The 15369-nt window shown below is 52.2% G+C and overlaps 2 protein-coding genes across 8 annotated transcripts in view; one reads left to right on the forward strand and one right to left on the reverse strand.

Annotated features, from left to right (window-relative positions):
* GAMT (guanidinoacetate N-methyltransferase) overlaps positions 1-15369 on the reverse strand; it is a 245576-nt gene that overhangs the window by 5827 nt on the left and 224380 nt on the right. For 3 of the 5 annotated variants that reach the window (XM_079960881.1, XM_079960882.1, XM_079960880.1), the window contains exons 2-3: positions 5497-5694; positions 19-164 (exon numbers count right to left, since the gene is read on the reverse strand). In XM_079960881.1, the coding sequence (XP_079817007.1) occupies positions 19-164; positions 5497-5694 (344 nt within the window). Of the gene's footprint in view, positions 1-18; positions 165-5496; positions 5695-8492; positions 8532-9259; positions 9390-15369 lie in introns of those variants that run through there. The other 2 variants (XM_079960879.1, XM_079960883.1) reach the window with 2 other exon arrangements.
* DAZAP1 (DAZ associated protein 1) overlaps positions 10031-15369 on the forward strand; it is a 53755-nt gene continuing 48416 nt past the window's right edge. For 2 of the 3 annotated variants that reach the window (XM_079960806.1, XM_079960807.1), the window contains exon 1: positions 10187-10356. In XM_079960806.1, the coding sequence (XP_079816932.1) occupies positions 10325-10356 (32 nt within the window). In that variant the 5' untranslated portion in view covers positions 10187-10324. Of the gene's footprint in view, positions 10357-15369 lie in introns of all 3 variants that reach the window. The other variant, XM_079960808.1, reaches the window with a different exon arrangement.

The following is a 15369-nucleotide window of genomic DNA, read 5'->3' on the forward strand; positions in this document are numbered from 1 at the left end:
AGGGCTCTTCTGACGTACCTTGTGAGGCTGTGTTTTCGCCCACTCCTTCAGCCGCTGGAATACGCCCTCATTGCACTCGATGATCCAGTGTTCTTCAATATTGAACTCCTCGATTTTGGTGGCGGCGATCGCCATGCCGAAACCCACCTCCAGCACCCGGCCCCCTGAGTGGAACACACAAGAGCAAGGAGGTCCGGTTAGCGGCCGTGACTCTTTGAGTGGACCAAGAAGACGGATTGAGGGTTAAATCTGCAGAGGGACATTTAAACCTCCTATCCCACGAGTGTGGGAGAAACAGAAGAAGTGAATGGGCTGCGAAGCCTTTTCAGCAGAGTCAAAGGCTCTTACATTTTGCAGCCTGCACGGTGGCGCTGTGAGTTAAACCACAGAGCCTAGGACTTGCTGGTCAGAAGGTCGGCGGTTCGAATCCCTGCAACAGGGTGAGCTCCTGCTGCTCGGTCCATGCTCCTGCCAACCTAGCAGTTCAAAAGCACGTCAAAGTGCAAGTAGATAAATAGATACCGCTCTGGCGGGAAGGTAAACGGCGTTTCTGTGTGCTGCTCTGGTTCGCCAGAAGTGGCTTAGTCCTGCTGGCCACATGACCCGGAAGCTGTACGCCGGCTCCCTCGGCCAGTAAAGCGAGATGAGCGCCGCAACCCCAGAGTCAGTCACGACTGGACCTAGTGGTCAGGGGTCCCTTTACCTATACAAAGCACAGGAATAAGGCAATTGTGGCTTTCAATGCCTATTCTTTTGGTGTCTGCTGACCCCCTTCCACCTCTTCACCCCCCTTGCATAGAATGAAGCACATGTTTTTTAAGATAAACAAACCCAGCCAGATGTGTGGGGTATAAATAATAAAATTGTTGTTGTTGTTGTTAAAGAAAAAATTTACTTACAATTCAATGCAGGCAGCAAGTGCAGTACGAGCAAGAAAATGTCTCGGGTACGAAATTCAAAAGTTGGCTTCTAAATTGGCTCCCCCCCCAAAAAAAAACCCACATGCCTGATCAGTCTGGAAGCAGAGGCCAATTTGAATAAAATATTGGGGAGGCCCAGGTAAGACCTGCCCCACATAACCAATCACAAGGTGTGGAGCACGGACACCATTTGAATGGCATTGCCTATCAACTGGGGGGGGGGCATGCCCACCTTAAATATTGTCCGAGGCAAAAGTATGTGGAACAAGCTTGTGTGTTGGCCTTCAGGCTAAATACGAGAAGGCCAGAGTTCATTGCTGTAAGAAAAATCTAGATTTTTTTTGCTCTATCCAAGAGAATCTTTCTTCCCCTAGGCCAGGGGTCTGCAACCGCATGTGGCTCTTTTACAACTTTGCCGCGGCTCCGGGGCGGATACTAACGAGGGGAGGAGGCGCATTGTGCGCCCCGACACTCCCCACTGTGGCGGGCGCTGTACTGGCTGTGACATTGCATGGGGGCGGTGCGTGCGTTAGTCACGCACCGTCCCGACGTCACCTTCCTGCCCGCCCGCCCGCCCGATACATTATAAGGGGCATGTACGCTGGTCACTGTTTTGAAGGGGAGTGAAGAACACACACACAAAAAAGGTAACTTGTTAATTTAATGTTTATTTCTACGAGGAGGAGTAATTCTGAGGGGTCAAACAAAGAAATAATAAAAAAGTGACAACAAAGTTGTTTTAATAATGATGAGTTTTGCGGCTCCCAGTTTTTTTTTCTTCGGAAACGGTCCAAGCAGTGGCGTAGCGTGGGTTGTCAGCACCCGGGGCAAGGCAAGTAATTTGCGCCCCCTAACCCGTGGATTTGCGCCCCCTAACCCTAACCCCCAGATGTTGCGCCCGGTGCGGCCGGCCCCCCTGCACCCCCCACGCTACGCCACTGGGTCCAAGTGGCTCTCTTTGTCTTAAAGGTTGCAGACCCCTGCCCTAGGCTTATATCCCACGTCTCAGCTTGCAGCTGTCGGGAAAAGCCCGACCCCTGAATCGAACCCGCAGACAAGTGTTTATTTCAAAAGGGGAGATAGTTTGCAGTGTGGCTATTCTTAACTCTGCTGCAACACAAGCAGGTCTCAGGCAGGAAGACATGGGGTGAGGGGCGGAAAAGGTTAAAGCACATTCCTTCACTGCTGCGCCCGCGTCCAATAATCCCTGGAATGTTAGCTAAAGGGTGCTGGAAGTTGTAGCTCAAAACCACTAGAATGCCTGTATTACGCAAATCCACTTGGAAAAAAACACGTAAAGGTAATAGGCTGTATGTTAACAATTGTAAAGTCATTTACTAGAAGCTACTTCTCAAAATTATAGGGAGGCGGGTGGCGCTGTGGGTTAAACCTCAGTGCCTAGGACTTGCCGATCAGAAGGTCGGCGGTTCAAATCCCTGCAATGAGGGGGTGAGCTCCCATTGCTCGGTCCCTGCTCCTGCCAACCTAGCAGTTTAAAAGCACGTCAAAGTGCAAGTAGATAAATAGGTACCACTCCAGCGGGAAGGTAAACAGTGTTTCCGTGCGCTGCTCTGGTTCGCCGGAAGCGGCTTAGTCCTGCTGGCCACATGATCCGGAAGCTGTACGCCGGCTCCCTTGGCCAGTAAAGCGAGATGAGCGCCGCAACCTCAGAGTCGGCCACGACTGGACCTAATGGTCAGGGCTCCCTTTACCTTTACCTTACTTCTCAAAATTAGATGCAGCTTCTCATAACGTCAAAGTCAGCATCGTGACATAACGTATTAAAATGTAGATTATTCAGTTAACCACCAAGTCCAGTATGTACAAAATGCGATTCCTATTTTGTCAGTCTAATTTCTTCATCTTCTCTTGTATTTTTCTGTCTGACGTATACCTTATAATAATAATAATAATAATTTTTTATTTATACCCCGCCCTCCCCAGCCAAGGCCGGGCTCAGAGCGGCTTACAAGCAATAATAAAAACAAGATGAATGATTACAAACTTAAAAACAAAAATAAAATTCAACATTAAAATAATGGAACATTAAAATATTAAAATGTAGCCTCAACGCAGGAGGAGAAGGAAAAGAAAAAAGAAAGAGAGGGAGGGAATCAAATTGGCTCCAAGGCAAAGGCCAGGAGGAACAACTCTGTCTTACAGGCCCTGCGGAAAGAAATCAGATCCTGCAGGGCCCTGGTCTCATGAGGCAGAGCGTTCCACCAGGCGGGAGCCAGTGTTGAAAAGGCCCTGGCTCTGGTTGAGTCTAATCTGACTTCCTTAGGGCTTGGGACCACTAGGGTGTTGCCATTTATGGACCTTGAGGCTCTCCGTGGGGCATACCAGGAGAGGCGGTCCCGTAGGTACGAGGGTCCTAGGCCGTGAAGGGCTTTAAAGGTCAAAAACAGCACCTTAAATCTGACCCTGTACTCCACCGGGAGGCAATGCAGCTAGAAAAGCACTGGGTGAAAAGCGAAGGATTTAGTTTCAATCGGCTCCCACGAAACCATCCAGCCACAGCTTCCAAGCATCTGGTCAGTGTGTCCGGGGTCGAGTCGGTGTGGCCATCCATCAGCAGATAGAGCTGAGTGTCATCAGCATATTGGTGACAGCCCAGCCCAAAGCTCCGGATAATCTGGGCAAGGGGGCGCATAAAGATGTTAAAAAGCATCGGGGAGAGAATTGCGCCCTGCGGCACTCCACACACCAAAGAGTGGCGCGACGACAACTCCCTCCCTAGTGCCACCCTCTGTCCCCGACCAGAGATAAAAGAGCACAACCAGTTACGTGCTATGCCCTGTATCCCCACGTCTGCGAGGCGGTGGTCCAGAAGATCATGATCGACCATGTCAAAGGCTGCTGACAAATCTAAAAGGATCAGCAGTCCTGACCCGCCTCGATCCAGTTGTCTACGGAGATCATCTGTTAGGGCAACCAGAGCTGTCTCCGTCCCAAAACCAGGACTCTTAGAAGAGTACCATGAAATAGTCTTGTAAGTGTCAAATGAAGATGATGAGGTTGGTAGATTTAAGAAACTGGCACAGGTAGACAATAATTCCTGGATATTCCCCTGTTTCACCCCAAGGGGCTTCCTCAGCTGTGAATGGTTCTAAATCATATAAACATAGACACCTTTTATGTGGGAGTTGTAGTTCTGCAGGGCAAACTATAGTTCCCGGGGTTTTTCTTTTCCCCTCGGGTGGAGCAGAATGTGCTTTAGGGTGTCGGTGCAGCCGGAGAGGGAACACATTGCCGCCAACGCTAGCCCTACTCGGAGTAGACCCACTGAAATTAATGGGCTTGACGAACCTCGGAGCATTCCTTCCAATGGGTTCTACTGTGGGGCAGAGGTTGTAGCTGGGTACAACCCAGAGTCTTTCAGACAAGGAGTAGCTTAGGATAGGCTGGCAACGTTGAACCAGAAAGGGAACGTCAAGAGAGCATGGCTGCAGGATAAAGCCAAAGGGAGCCCCCATCCTATTCTCACGAGGGGCCGCAAGCACAAAAACAACTCTCCCTTCCTGTGGCAACTGGTATTCGGGCACATTACCGCCTCCTTACTGTGGCGGGGAGTTCCGTAGTTTAACCCTGAGCCGTCTTTTCTTCCGCCTTTCCCAAATCTCACAACATTCAGCCACCAGTTCTGGCGGCTACTGCGAAAGCGGGGAATTTTGAGCAACAACACCCCTCGAAGGTAGGCTTGCGCACAAACCTCCGATGACCACAACATTACGATTTAGCGTGTCAGGCTGGCACCAGGGAGACACCGGGTTCCTTTCTCCCAACACTTGGCCCTGAAGCGAACTGGGTTACCTTGCGGGCCAGCCGCTGGCGTCTCTGCCTGGCCAGCCTTGCAGGGTTGTTGTGGGGATTCAGCAGGGAGAGAGAAAAAGTGGAATGCGGCGAAACAAAACACACCATATTTTTTGCTCTATAAGACTCACTTTTCCCCTCCTAAAAAGTAAGGGGAAATGTGTGTGCGTCTTATGGAGCCAATGCAGGCTGTGCAGCTATCCCAGAAGCCAGAACAGCAAGAGGGATTGCTGCTTTCGCTGCGCAGCGATCCCTCTTGCTGTTCTGGCTTCTGAGATTCAGAATATATTTTTTCTTGTTTTCCTCCTCCAAAAACCAGGTGCGTCTTGTGGTCTGGTGCGTCTTCTAGAGCGAAAAATATGGTAAATGCACCGTCCTACCTTTCGAAGCAGAAGTAGGGACACGGGTGGCGCTGCGGGTAAAAGTCTCAGCGCCTAGGGCTTGCCGATCGAAAGGTCGGCGGTTCGAATCCCCGTGGCGGGGTGAGCTCCCGTTGCTCGGTCCCAGCGCCTGCCAACCTAGCAGTTCGAAAGCACGTCAAAGTGCAAGTAGATAAATAGGGACCGCTTACTGGCGGGAAGGTAAACAGCGTTTCCGTGCGCTGCGCTGGCTCGCCAGATGCAGCTTCGTCACGCTGGGCACGTGACCCGGAAGTGTCTCCGGACAGCGCTGGCCCCCGGCCTCTTAAGTGAGATGGGCGCACAACCCTAGAGTAGGACACGACTGGCCCGTACGGGCAGGGGTACCTTTACCTTTACCTTACCTTTCGAAGCGGCCACAGAAGCGAGGGAATGCATGTATGGGGTCTCCCAGCGTTCCATAACCGGCTTCCCCATGATCTCCAAGTGGGTGTCCGTCGTGTTGTACCCTGCGGCCGCCTCTTTCCAGCAGGGCTTGCAGTTCTCGCCTTCCAGAAAAATTGGTTGGGCAGTTTCGGAGGAGGAAGTCATGTTGGCTGGAGCTGGAGAGGCAGAGAGAGAAAGAGAGAGCTGGAGATTTAACAGATCCCAGCAGGAACCCCGCATGGACTTTAAATAAGTTGGCTTTAAATAGATGAAGCGGGGGGGGGGGGCGAAGGGGAGGGGGAAACAGCTGACTCTGCATCTCAGGAGTGCTGAGTTGAAAAGGGAAGGGTGATTCCATGCCCGCCTCCTCTCATTTTGCAACGCCCATTTTCCAAATGGGAAAGGAACGAGGGGACACCTGCTGGATAACTTTTGCATGAACCCACCCAGTGCTGGATTGAAGTATAAGCAAAACGAGCTGTAGCTTAGGGCCCCACTCCCTTGGGGGCCCCAAAAAAAATTAAAGGGGGAAAAACTGGGTGTACATTTCCAAAATATAAGATAAAAAAACAAATAAAATAAAACCTGCATACAGCAACAATGTTTTGTGTTGTGCAGGCTCCTGTGATGTAAATCATGGGCCCCCACCTGCTCGCCCGCTCCCTAAAATATCCCTGGTTTGCTCCTTTCTATATATAGGGTGCCTGCATTCTGCATTGACTGGTTGCAGGGCAACATGCGCAAATGGCTTGAGATACCTATGAGGTCCATAAATTGCCATATAGCATATATTCAACACAAAAAAACAGTGGCAATTTGTTGTTGACAAAGGACGGCTGGGCATAGAAAGGGCCCCATTACCTTCAGTAGCTTAGGGCCTCATCAAACCTAAATCTGGCCCTGCTACCTGGCAGATCAGGGTTTTGGAAAACCACTGGATCCAGGCCACTGGGATTCAATGGCGGCACCAGGGCAGCCACAAAGGTCGCCCTCTGCACACGCCTTTCATTGTCATTGGCCCCCGTTTGTCTTGAGAGACATCTAAGTGCGACTCCGGGGCTGTGAAGTAAACCACTGCTTTAGCAGGACCAAAGTGACCTCCTTTGGGTGCAAGCCTGGGCCATGCGTCTGCAGGTCCAGGGCTGCCCAGACAACCAGACTTCACTGATGGGGTCCAAAGGAAAGCAGAGCAGCTGGGCTGCAGGAGTTGCTGGAAGGAGGCAGACAAGGCGCCACCCAACCGCCTTAGGGTCTCCATTCTAGATTTGTGTAGGGCAAGGGTAGGCAAATGAAGGCCCGGGGGCCAGATCCGGCCCATGGACGGTTTGGGAATGAGAAGGATGTGTCCTTTAAAGAAGGCTGATCACCGAAGAATTGATGCTTTTGAATTCTGGTGCTGGAGGAGACACTTGAGAGTCCCATGGACTGCAAGAAGATCAAACCTCTCCGTTCGGAAGGAAATCAGCCCTGAGTGCTCACTGGAAGGACAGATCCTGAAGCTGAGGCTCCAAGACTTTGGCCACCTCAGGAGAAGAGAAGACTCCCTGGAAAAGACCCTGATGCTGGGAAAGATGGAGGGTGCAAGGAGAAGGGGAAGGACAGAGGACGAGATGGTGGGACAGTGTTCTCAAAGCTACGAACATGAGTTTGACCAAACCGTGGGGGCAGTGGAAGACAGGAGTGCCTGGCGTGCTCTGGTCCAGGGGTCACGAAGAGTCAGACACAATGAAACGACTCAACAACAAAAATTAAAGCTCTGGTTTTCCCAGGAGTGATGTATGGAAGTGAGAGCTGGACCATCAAGAAGGCTGATCGCCAAAGAATGGATGCTTTTGAATTCTGGTGCTGGAGGAGACTCTTGAGAGTCCCATGGACTGCAAGAAGATCAAACTTCTCCATTCAGAAGGAAATCAGCCCTGAGTGCTCACTGGAAGGACAGATCCTGAAGCTGAGACTCCAATACTTTGGCCATCTCATCAGAAGAGAAGACTCCCTGGAAAAGACCCTGATGTTGGGAAAGATGGAGGGCACAAGGAGAAGGGGACGACAGAGGACGAGATGGTGGGACAGTGTTCTCGAAGCCACCAGCATGAGTTTGACCAAACTGTGGGAGGCAGTGGAAGACAGGAGGGCCTGGCGTGCTCTGGTCCAGGGGGTCACAGAGAGGCGGACACGACTAAACAACAACAGGAATTCGTTCATTTTTCTCTCCAAAATATAGTCGCCCCCCCCCACAAGGTCGGAGGGAGAGTGGACCGGCCCCCTGCTGAAAAAGTTTGCTGACCCCTGGTATAGGGCTTACTCCTGAACCTTTTCTTCTCCCCAAGATACCATCTTTGTCATGGCGGCTGGTAGCCTCTGATAGTGTTCACACACACTCCTGCAAGTTTGTCCAATCCCCTTTTAAATCCATTTAGCTTTGTGGCCGTCACTGCCTCCTGCACAAGTGAGTTCCGCAGTTCCTTGTTCTCTCTTTTTTTTTTTTAATGAATATTTATTGGCATTTTCAAAAAAGAACAAAAATAGACAAAGGAACAATAACAAAAATACAAAAATACAAAACTTAAAAAACACTTAAAAACACATAAAATTTCAGTTACTTATTTTCATTTAACTTATTTCTCAGACCTCCTCACGCCTCCCCTTCTTGTATTCCAATTTAAATTGTTATCTCAGCAAATCCTTATTACTTATTTCTCAACTTTATCTTAATAATTTATTTTAACATGTTGTTATTTTATTTTTCCTCCTCTTCCATTTCTTCAATTTATTTTTACAAACCTTATTTTCATTTAATTTAAACCATTTTGAGAACCGATTTTAACTTGTCCAATCTTAAACATAGATATTTATACATCGTTCCTCATTCTTGAACATTTTCCTAAAGTCGACCAATATTTCCCTTCCACAGCTTTCCCAATTTCCATGCAGATAGTAGAACAAAATAAAAACAAAGCAAGTTATAATTATATACCCTTTGGATTCCACAGTTCCTTGTTCTCCATCCCGAATCTTTCAACATCCAGTTTCGCCGGACGTCCACAAATTCTAGCAAGGGAGGAAAACATTTAATTGTCTGTTTTCTGCATGCCATGTATAATTCTGTCTCGGGTCACCTCTCTGGCTCGCCATTCCTCCAAACTAATAATAATAATAATAATCCCCAATGCTGCAACCTTTCCTCCATCCGTTTTGATCCCGAAACCTTTCCAAACTCTGCAATATTCTTTTTTGACATGAAGCGACCAGAACTGAACACATAATTTATTATTATTATTATTAATAATAATAATAATATAGATCTGTATGATGACATTCATGGCATTGGCAGTTTTATTTTCAGCTCCTTTCCCCCAGAGTGGCTGGGGAAACTCAGACAAAGGCAAATCCCATGCCAGTAATAACAATAATAATAACAATAACAATAATAATTTATTATTTATACAATAAATTATTATTGTTATTGTTATTATTATTGTTATTACTGGCATGGGATTTGCCTTTGTCACGGCTGCTGCACGCTTAGGTTGACGTCTCCATCAAGACCCCTCAAGGTTTTATTCGTGGTCCACGTGAAATTTATTTGCTTATTTATTTATTTGCCCCAGTAATTTATACTGGCCCTGAGGAAACGGAATACTTTATGAGGGCCACCAGAGGCCAAATGAGCCAAGCAATGAATGCATTTTTGTTTTTTTTACTTTTCCCCCAGTAGGTTAGTTTCTACGCACAATCACGCACATGTGAGTTCAGGATAAAAGGTGTCTCTGAGCATGGACAGAGTGCCTCCTTTCCTACTAAAAGGCATTTTGTGGGGGGCTGGCACCAAAAGCTTCCTTTCCTTCCCCCTTATAATCTATTTAATCCTCTTTTTTTTAAAAAAAACAGACATTCCCCCCCCCCCCAACAAATGGCCTGAAAACTTTTCCTATAATAATACCATTCTCATCCCCTCAGCCCAACGGACTACAACCCCCATGAAGCCTTGCGGGGCAAAATACGCTATGTTTCCTCAGCGCATGCGCACCTTTCTCCTCTAACCCTTTCTCTTCCTGACCCTCAGGCGGGCGCAAAGACGTGCTCTGCGTGCGAGCGGCTACAAACTACACTTCCCATCATCCTTTAGGAAGGCCAGACGTTTTCTCCGCCTGTATTAACGAATTCGTTTAAAAAAAAAACTACACCTCCCATAATGCCTTTCGCGGAAAACCACCTTGACGAGCAACGCGCGTGCGCGCTGCCTCTTCCTCCCTTCGGCTACATCCCCCGTCGCCCTCCCGGCCCCTGCGGGAAACCCCGTTTAGAACCAGCCAATGGCGAATAGTGGGGTGGAGCGTAGAAAGGAAAAGAAAGCCAAGCAGTCTCCTCCTCCTCCTCCTCGCGCTTTGGCGCAAGCGCAGTGCGGCGCTGTCCGGCCGGGAGCGGCGGTTGGCGGCCGCAGGGAAACGAGCGCGCGCGTGTGCGTGCGTGCGTGCGTGCCGCCTGCGCATGCGCACGCGCGCGACGCCCGCTGGCTGCTGCTTGGTCGCCGGGGCCCTCTTGTGTGAGGTAAAATAGAAGAAGCCCCGAGAGAAGGAAGGAGGAGGAGAGGCGGCGGCGGCGGCGGAGCCGGAGAGGAAGGAAGGGAAGAGAAGAGAGAGAAAGCCGCTTCGACAGCAGCCACAACCGCCGCCGCCGCCGCCTCCTCTCTTTCCCCCCCCTCAGGATTCACCTCAGCGCCGGAGGAGGAAGCAGAAAGAGGCAGCGGCGAGAGAGAGAGGAGGCGGAGGGGCAGCCGAGCGGGTCCAGGGCCTTCGCGCCCCCGCCATGAACAGCGTGGGGAGCGCCGACGAGATCGGGTGAGGGGGGGGGGAGGCCCTGTCACGTGGGGGGGAGGGGCAGGGCGAGGGGGGAAGTGGGGGGTCGCGGGGAGGACACCCCCCTCTTCGTCTGTTTCCACATAGTAGCCCTGTTGTAGGGGAAGAGGGGGGGGGGAAAGGGAGCCCCCCCAAAAAAGACCACACTATTTAGGGGGAAGGCCATGTCACGGAAGGGAAGGGAAGAAAGAGGGAGCCCCCCACCCCCCAAAAAGACCACACTTGGGGGGAAGTGGGGGTCACGGGGAGGACACCCCCCTCTTCGTCTGTTTCCACATAGTAGCCCTGCTGTAAGGGAAGGGGGGGAAAGGGAGCCCCCCCCCAAAAAAAGACCACACTATTTAGGGGGAAGGCCATGTCACGGAAGGGAAAGTAGCCCTGTTGTAAGGGAAGGGGGGAAGAGGGGAAGAGGGAGCCCCCCCCAAAAGAGCACTTACTATTTAGGGGGAAGGCCCTGTCACGTGGGGGGGGGCAGGGCGAGGGGGGGAGGGGGGGTCAAGGTGAGGACACCCCCCCTCTGTTTCCACATAGTAGCCCTGTTGTAAGGGAAGGGGGGAAAGGGAGCACCCCCCAGAAAGACCACACTTGGGGGGACGTGGGGGTCAGGGGGAGGACACCCCCCTCTGTTTCCACATAGTAGCCCTGTTGTAAGGGAAGGGGGGAGAGGGAGCCCCCCCCAAAAGACCACACTATTTAGGGGGAAGGCCATGTCACGGAAGGGAAGGGAAGAAAGAGGGAGCCCCCCACCCCCAAAAAAGACCACACTTGGGGGGAAGTGGGGGTGACGGGGAGGACACCCCCCTCTGTTTCCACATAGTAGCCCTGTTGTAAGGGAAGGGGGGAAGAGGGGAAGAGGGAGCCCCCCAAAAAGAGCACTTACAATTTAGGGGGAAGGCCCTGTCACGTGGGGGGGGCAGGGCGAGGGGGGGAGGGGGGGCCAAGGTGAGGACACCCCCCTCTGTTTCCACATAGTAGCCCTGTTGTAAGGGAAGGGGGGGAAAGGGAGCCCCCCCCAAAAAAAGACCACACTATTTAGGGGGAAGGCCCTGTCACGGAAGGGAAGGGAAGAAAGAGGGAGCCCCCCACCCCCCAAAAAGACCACACGGGGGGACGTGGGGGTGACGGGGAGGACACCCCCCTCTGTTTCCACATAGTAGCCCTGTTGTAAGGGAAGGGGGGAAGAGGGAGCCCCCCAAAAAGAGCACTTACTATTTAGGGGGAAGGCCCTGTCACGGAAGGGAAGGGAAGAAAGAGGGAGCCCCCCACCCCCCAAAAAGACCACACTTGGGGGGAAGTGGGGGTGACGGGGAGGACACCCCCCTCTGTTTCCACATAGTAGCCCTGTTGTAGGGGAAGAGGGAGCCCCCCAAAAAGAGCACTTACTATTTAGGGGGAAGGCCCTGTCACGTGGGGGGGGCAGGGCGAGGGGGGAGGGGGGGTCAAGGTGAGGACACCCCCCTCTGTTTCCACATAGTAGCCCTGTTGTAAGGGAAGGGGGGAAAGGGAGCACCCCCAAAAAAGACCACACTTGGGGGGACGTGGGGGTCAGGGGGAGGACACCCCCCTCTGTTTCCACATAGTAGCCCTGTTGTAAGGGAAGGGGGGGGAAAGGGAGCCCCCCCAAGAAAGACCACACTATTTAGGGGGAAGGCCCTGTCACGGAAGGGAAGGGAAGAAAGAGGGAGCCCCCCACCCCCCAAAAAGACCACACTTGGGGGGAAGTGGGGGTGACGGGGAGGACACCCCCCTCTGTTTCCACATAGTAGCCCTGTTGTAGGGGAAGAGGGAGCCCCCCAAAAAGAGCACTTACTATTTAGGGGGAAGGCCCTGTCACGTGGGGGGGGCAGGGGGAGGGGGGGTTAAGGTGAGGACACCCCCCTCTGTTTCCACATAGTAGCCCTGTTGTAAGGGAAGGGGGGGAAAGGGAGCCCCCCCCAAAAAAAGACCACACTATTTAGGGGGAAGGCCCTGTCACGGAAGGGAAGGGAAGAAAGAGGGAGCCCCCCACCCCCCAAAAAGACCACACGGGGGGACGTGGGGGTGACGGGGAGGACACCCCCCTCTGTTTCCACATAGTAGCCCTGTTGTAAGGGAAGGGGGGAAGAGGGAGCCCCCCAAAAAGAGCACTTACTATTTAGGGCGAAGGCCATGTCACGTGTGGGGAGCAGGGGGAAAAGGGGGGGTCACGGGAGGACACCCCCCTCTTCCTCTGTTTCCACATAGTAGCCCTGCTGTAAGGGAAGGGGGGGAGAGGGAGCCCCCCACCCCAAAAGACCACACTTGGGGGGACGTGGGGGTCAGGGGGAGGACACCCCCCTCTGTTTCCACATAGTAGCTCTGTTGTAAGGGAAGGGGGGGAAGGGAGCACCCCCAAAAAAGACGACACATGTCACGTGGGGGGGCAGGGCGAGGGGGGAAAGTGGGGTCAAGGGGAGGACACCCCCTCTGTTTCCACATAGTAGCCCTGCTGTAAGGGAAGGGGGGAAGAGGGAGCCCCCCCAAAGACCACACTATTTAGGGGGAAGGCCCTGTCACGTGGGGGGGCAGGGCGAGGAGGAAAAGTGGGGGTCACGGGGACGACACCCCCCTCTTCCTCTGTTTCCACATAGTAGCCCTGCTGTAAGGGAAGGGGGAAAAGAGGGAGCCCCCCCAAAAGACCACACTATTTAGGGGGAAGGCCCTGTCACGTGGGGGGAAAGTGGGGGTCACTGGGAGGACACCCCCCTCTTCCTCTGTTTCCACATAGTAGCCCTGCTGTAAGGGAAGAAAGAGGGAGCCCCCACTCCCCAAAAAGACCACACTTGGGGGGAAGTGGGGGTCACGGGGAGGACACCCCCCTCTTCCTCGATGTTTCCCCGTAGTAGCCCTGTTGTAAGGGAAGGGGGGGAAGAGGGAGCCCTCCCCAAAAGACCTCATTCACTATTTAGGGGGAAGGCCCTTTCACGTGGGGGGAAGTGGGGGTCACTGGGAGGACACCCCCCTCTGTTTCCACATAGAAGCCCTGCTGTAAAGGAAGGGAAGAAAGAGGGAGCCCCCACACCCCAAAAAGACCACACTTGGGGGAAAGTGGGAAGGCCCTGTCAAGTGGGGGGGCAGGGCGAGGAGGAAAAGAGGGGGTCACGAGGAGGACACCCCCTTCTTCCTCTGTTTCCACATAGTAGCCTTGTTGTAAGGGAAGGAAAAAAGGAGACCCTCCTCCCAAAAAAAGACCACACTCTCACACCTTATTACTGTTTGGGTGAGACAGGTCTCAGCTCCGTCTCTTCTTTACCTGTCTTTCTCTTTTTTTATCCTGGATGTTGAGGGATTTCCTGGATTTGGCTGGAGAAGAGAGTGATCTCTCTCTCTCCCCCACCCCCAACAGAGGACCCTGCAGTGAAAGGGAAGGGCCTTTCTCCCCCTTCGCAACCACCCTCCTTGCTGCTTTCCCCCTTCCATCTCTCTCTGCGACAAGAGCCATAAATTTTGGGGAGGGGGCCGATGATCAGCAAGGAGGGCTGCTGAAAGTCAACCACCTAATAATGTTCATTTTCCCCCTTATTTTGGATCTTTCTCTTGAATTTCAGATCTTTCTCTTCCCCCAGAGCTCAGGAAGAGGTGGGGAGGGAGGAAGCTGGGTTAACCTTCCTACTTTTCCAGCTATGAGGCAGGAGTTTCTCCAAAGGAAACCCCACAGCCGGCACACTCTTCTCTGTACCCTCTATCCCTTGTCTCTCTTACCCCCTCTGCACTGCAGGGCAAGGTGGGCCAATGGGTCTTAACTCTTCTCTATTTTGGGGGTGGGGTTGAAGTTGAGGGCTTGGGAGAGGGTCAGTTTGGGGGGTGTGTGTGAGAGGAGCTGCAAGAAACTAACGAAAGGCACCCCCCCCCGTCTATCTCTAACCTTTCTCTGTGCCAACAGGATGAGCTGTTAATTAGGGTGGGGGGAGGGTTGGATTCAAAATAATAATGGGTGGGCAATGTGGGGGTTAAGGCTACAGAAGGTGAAAGAGAGCATGGGTTGGGGAGCTAAGTGCACAAATGGATTTCAGGAAAAACGAGAGCCCTGCTTGGTCTGTTGCACCCAAAACCCCACTTTCCACATTATTGAACCAGGTGCTTCCAGAAAGCCCATATGGCACCGTCCTGCCTTTAAACATGGAGGAGGGTTCTCTCTAGGGGGCTGTTGGTCTGTGATTGCTACTTTGCAGATAAGAGAATGGGGATTTGGAGCACAGCCTCCAATGGAGAGGTGGCTGCTGTTGGGCCTTGAGACCCCAGTGGGTGGGTTGTATTAGACTAGAGGGCTCCCAGCAGATACGCAAAGATCTGTCTCCTAGATTATTGGATGCTGGAGCAGACATGGCAGCAAAAGATTCTTTCAGCATACTGTATGCTTTTATATGGTTGAGGTACTGGACTTGTTCATTTCTTGGGCTCCATTCCTTCCAAAACACACAGGGAGGTGATTCAACTGTTGAGGACGTGTGTTGGTGCATATAGTGATAACACTGTTGGGGATAATACTTGTCAGGTGCTCTTAAATTACTCCTTAGGTAATATGTGGATATAGATCAAGATTGTAGTGAGATTGTGGGCTCATATCCAGCTCCCTAATCAGTTCAGAGGCCCAGACCATTTGTAGCCTTCTGACATGGGTTTTGGGGCTCCTCTCACAACACACACACCCCCAAACCCCCACATCCTCTGACATCCTGTTTGCTGCCTTTTGGGTGATGGGTTTCTAGCTTGGCAGTACAAATCTAAGGCTGTGGAGCAGCTGGCAGCTTGCACCTGGCTCTGCAGCTGGGGCACAAGGTCATCAGGTTGGGATCTGCGGCAGCTCCTTGCTGTGTCTCCCTTGTGAAGAGCTCCAATTATTATCTGAGGTCCCTCTGCACACTTTGTGAGGTGAGGCGGGCCTTGGTTACTGAACCATGCTCCTCCTTGTTCCTTTGTGACCCTATACAAGCCATCATATTTGGACTTTTGCCCCTGAAACAGTCTCTCTCTCAT

The sequence above is a fragment of the Podarcis cretensis genome, assembly GCF_951804945.1.
Source record: "Podarcis cretensis genome assembly, chromosome: 18".
Taxonomy (NCBI): domain Eukaryota; kingdom Metazoa; phylum Chordata; class Lepidosauria; order Squamata; family Lacertidae; genus Podarcis; species Podarcis cretensis.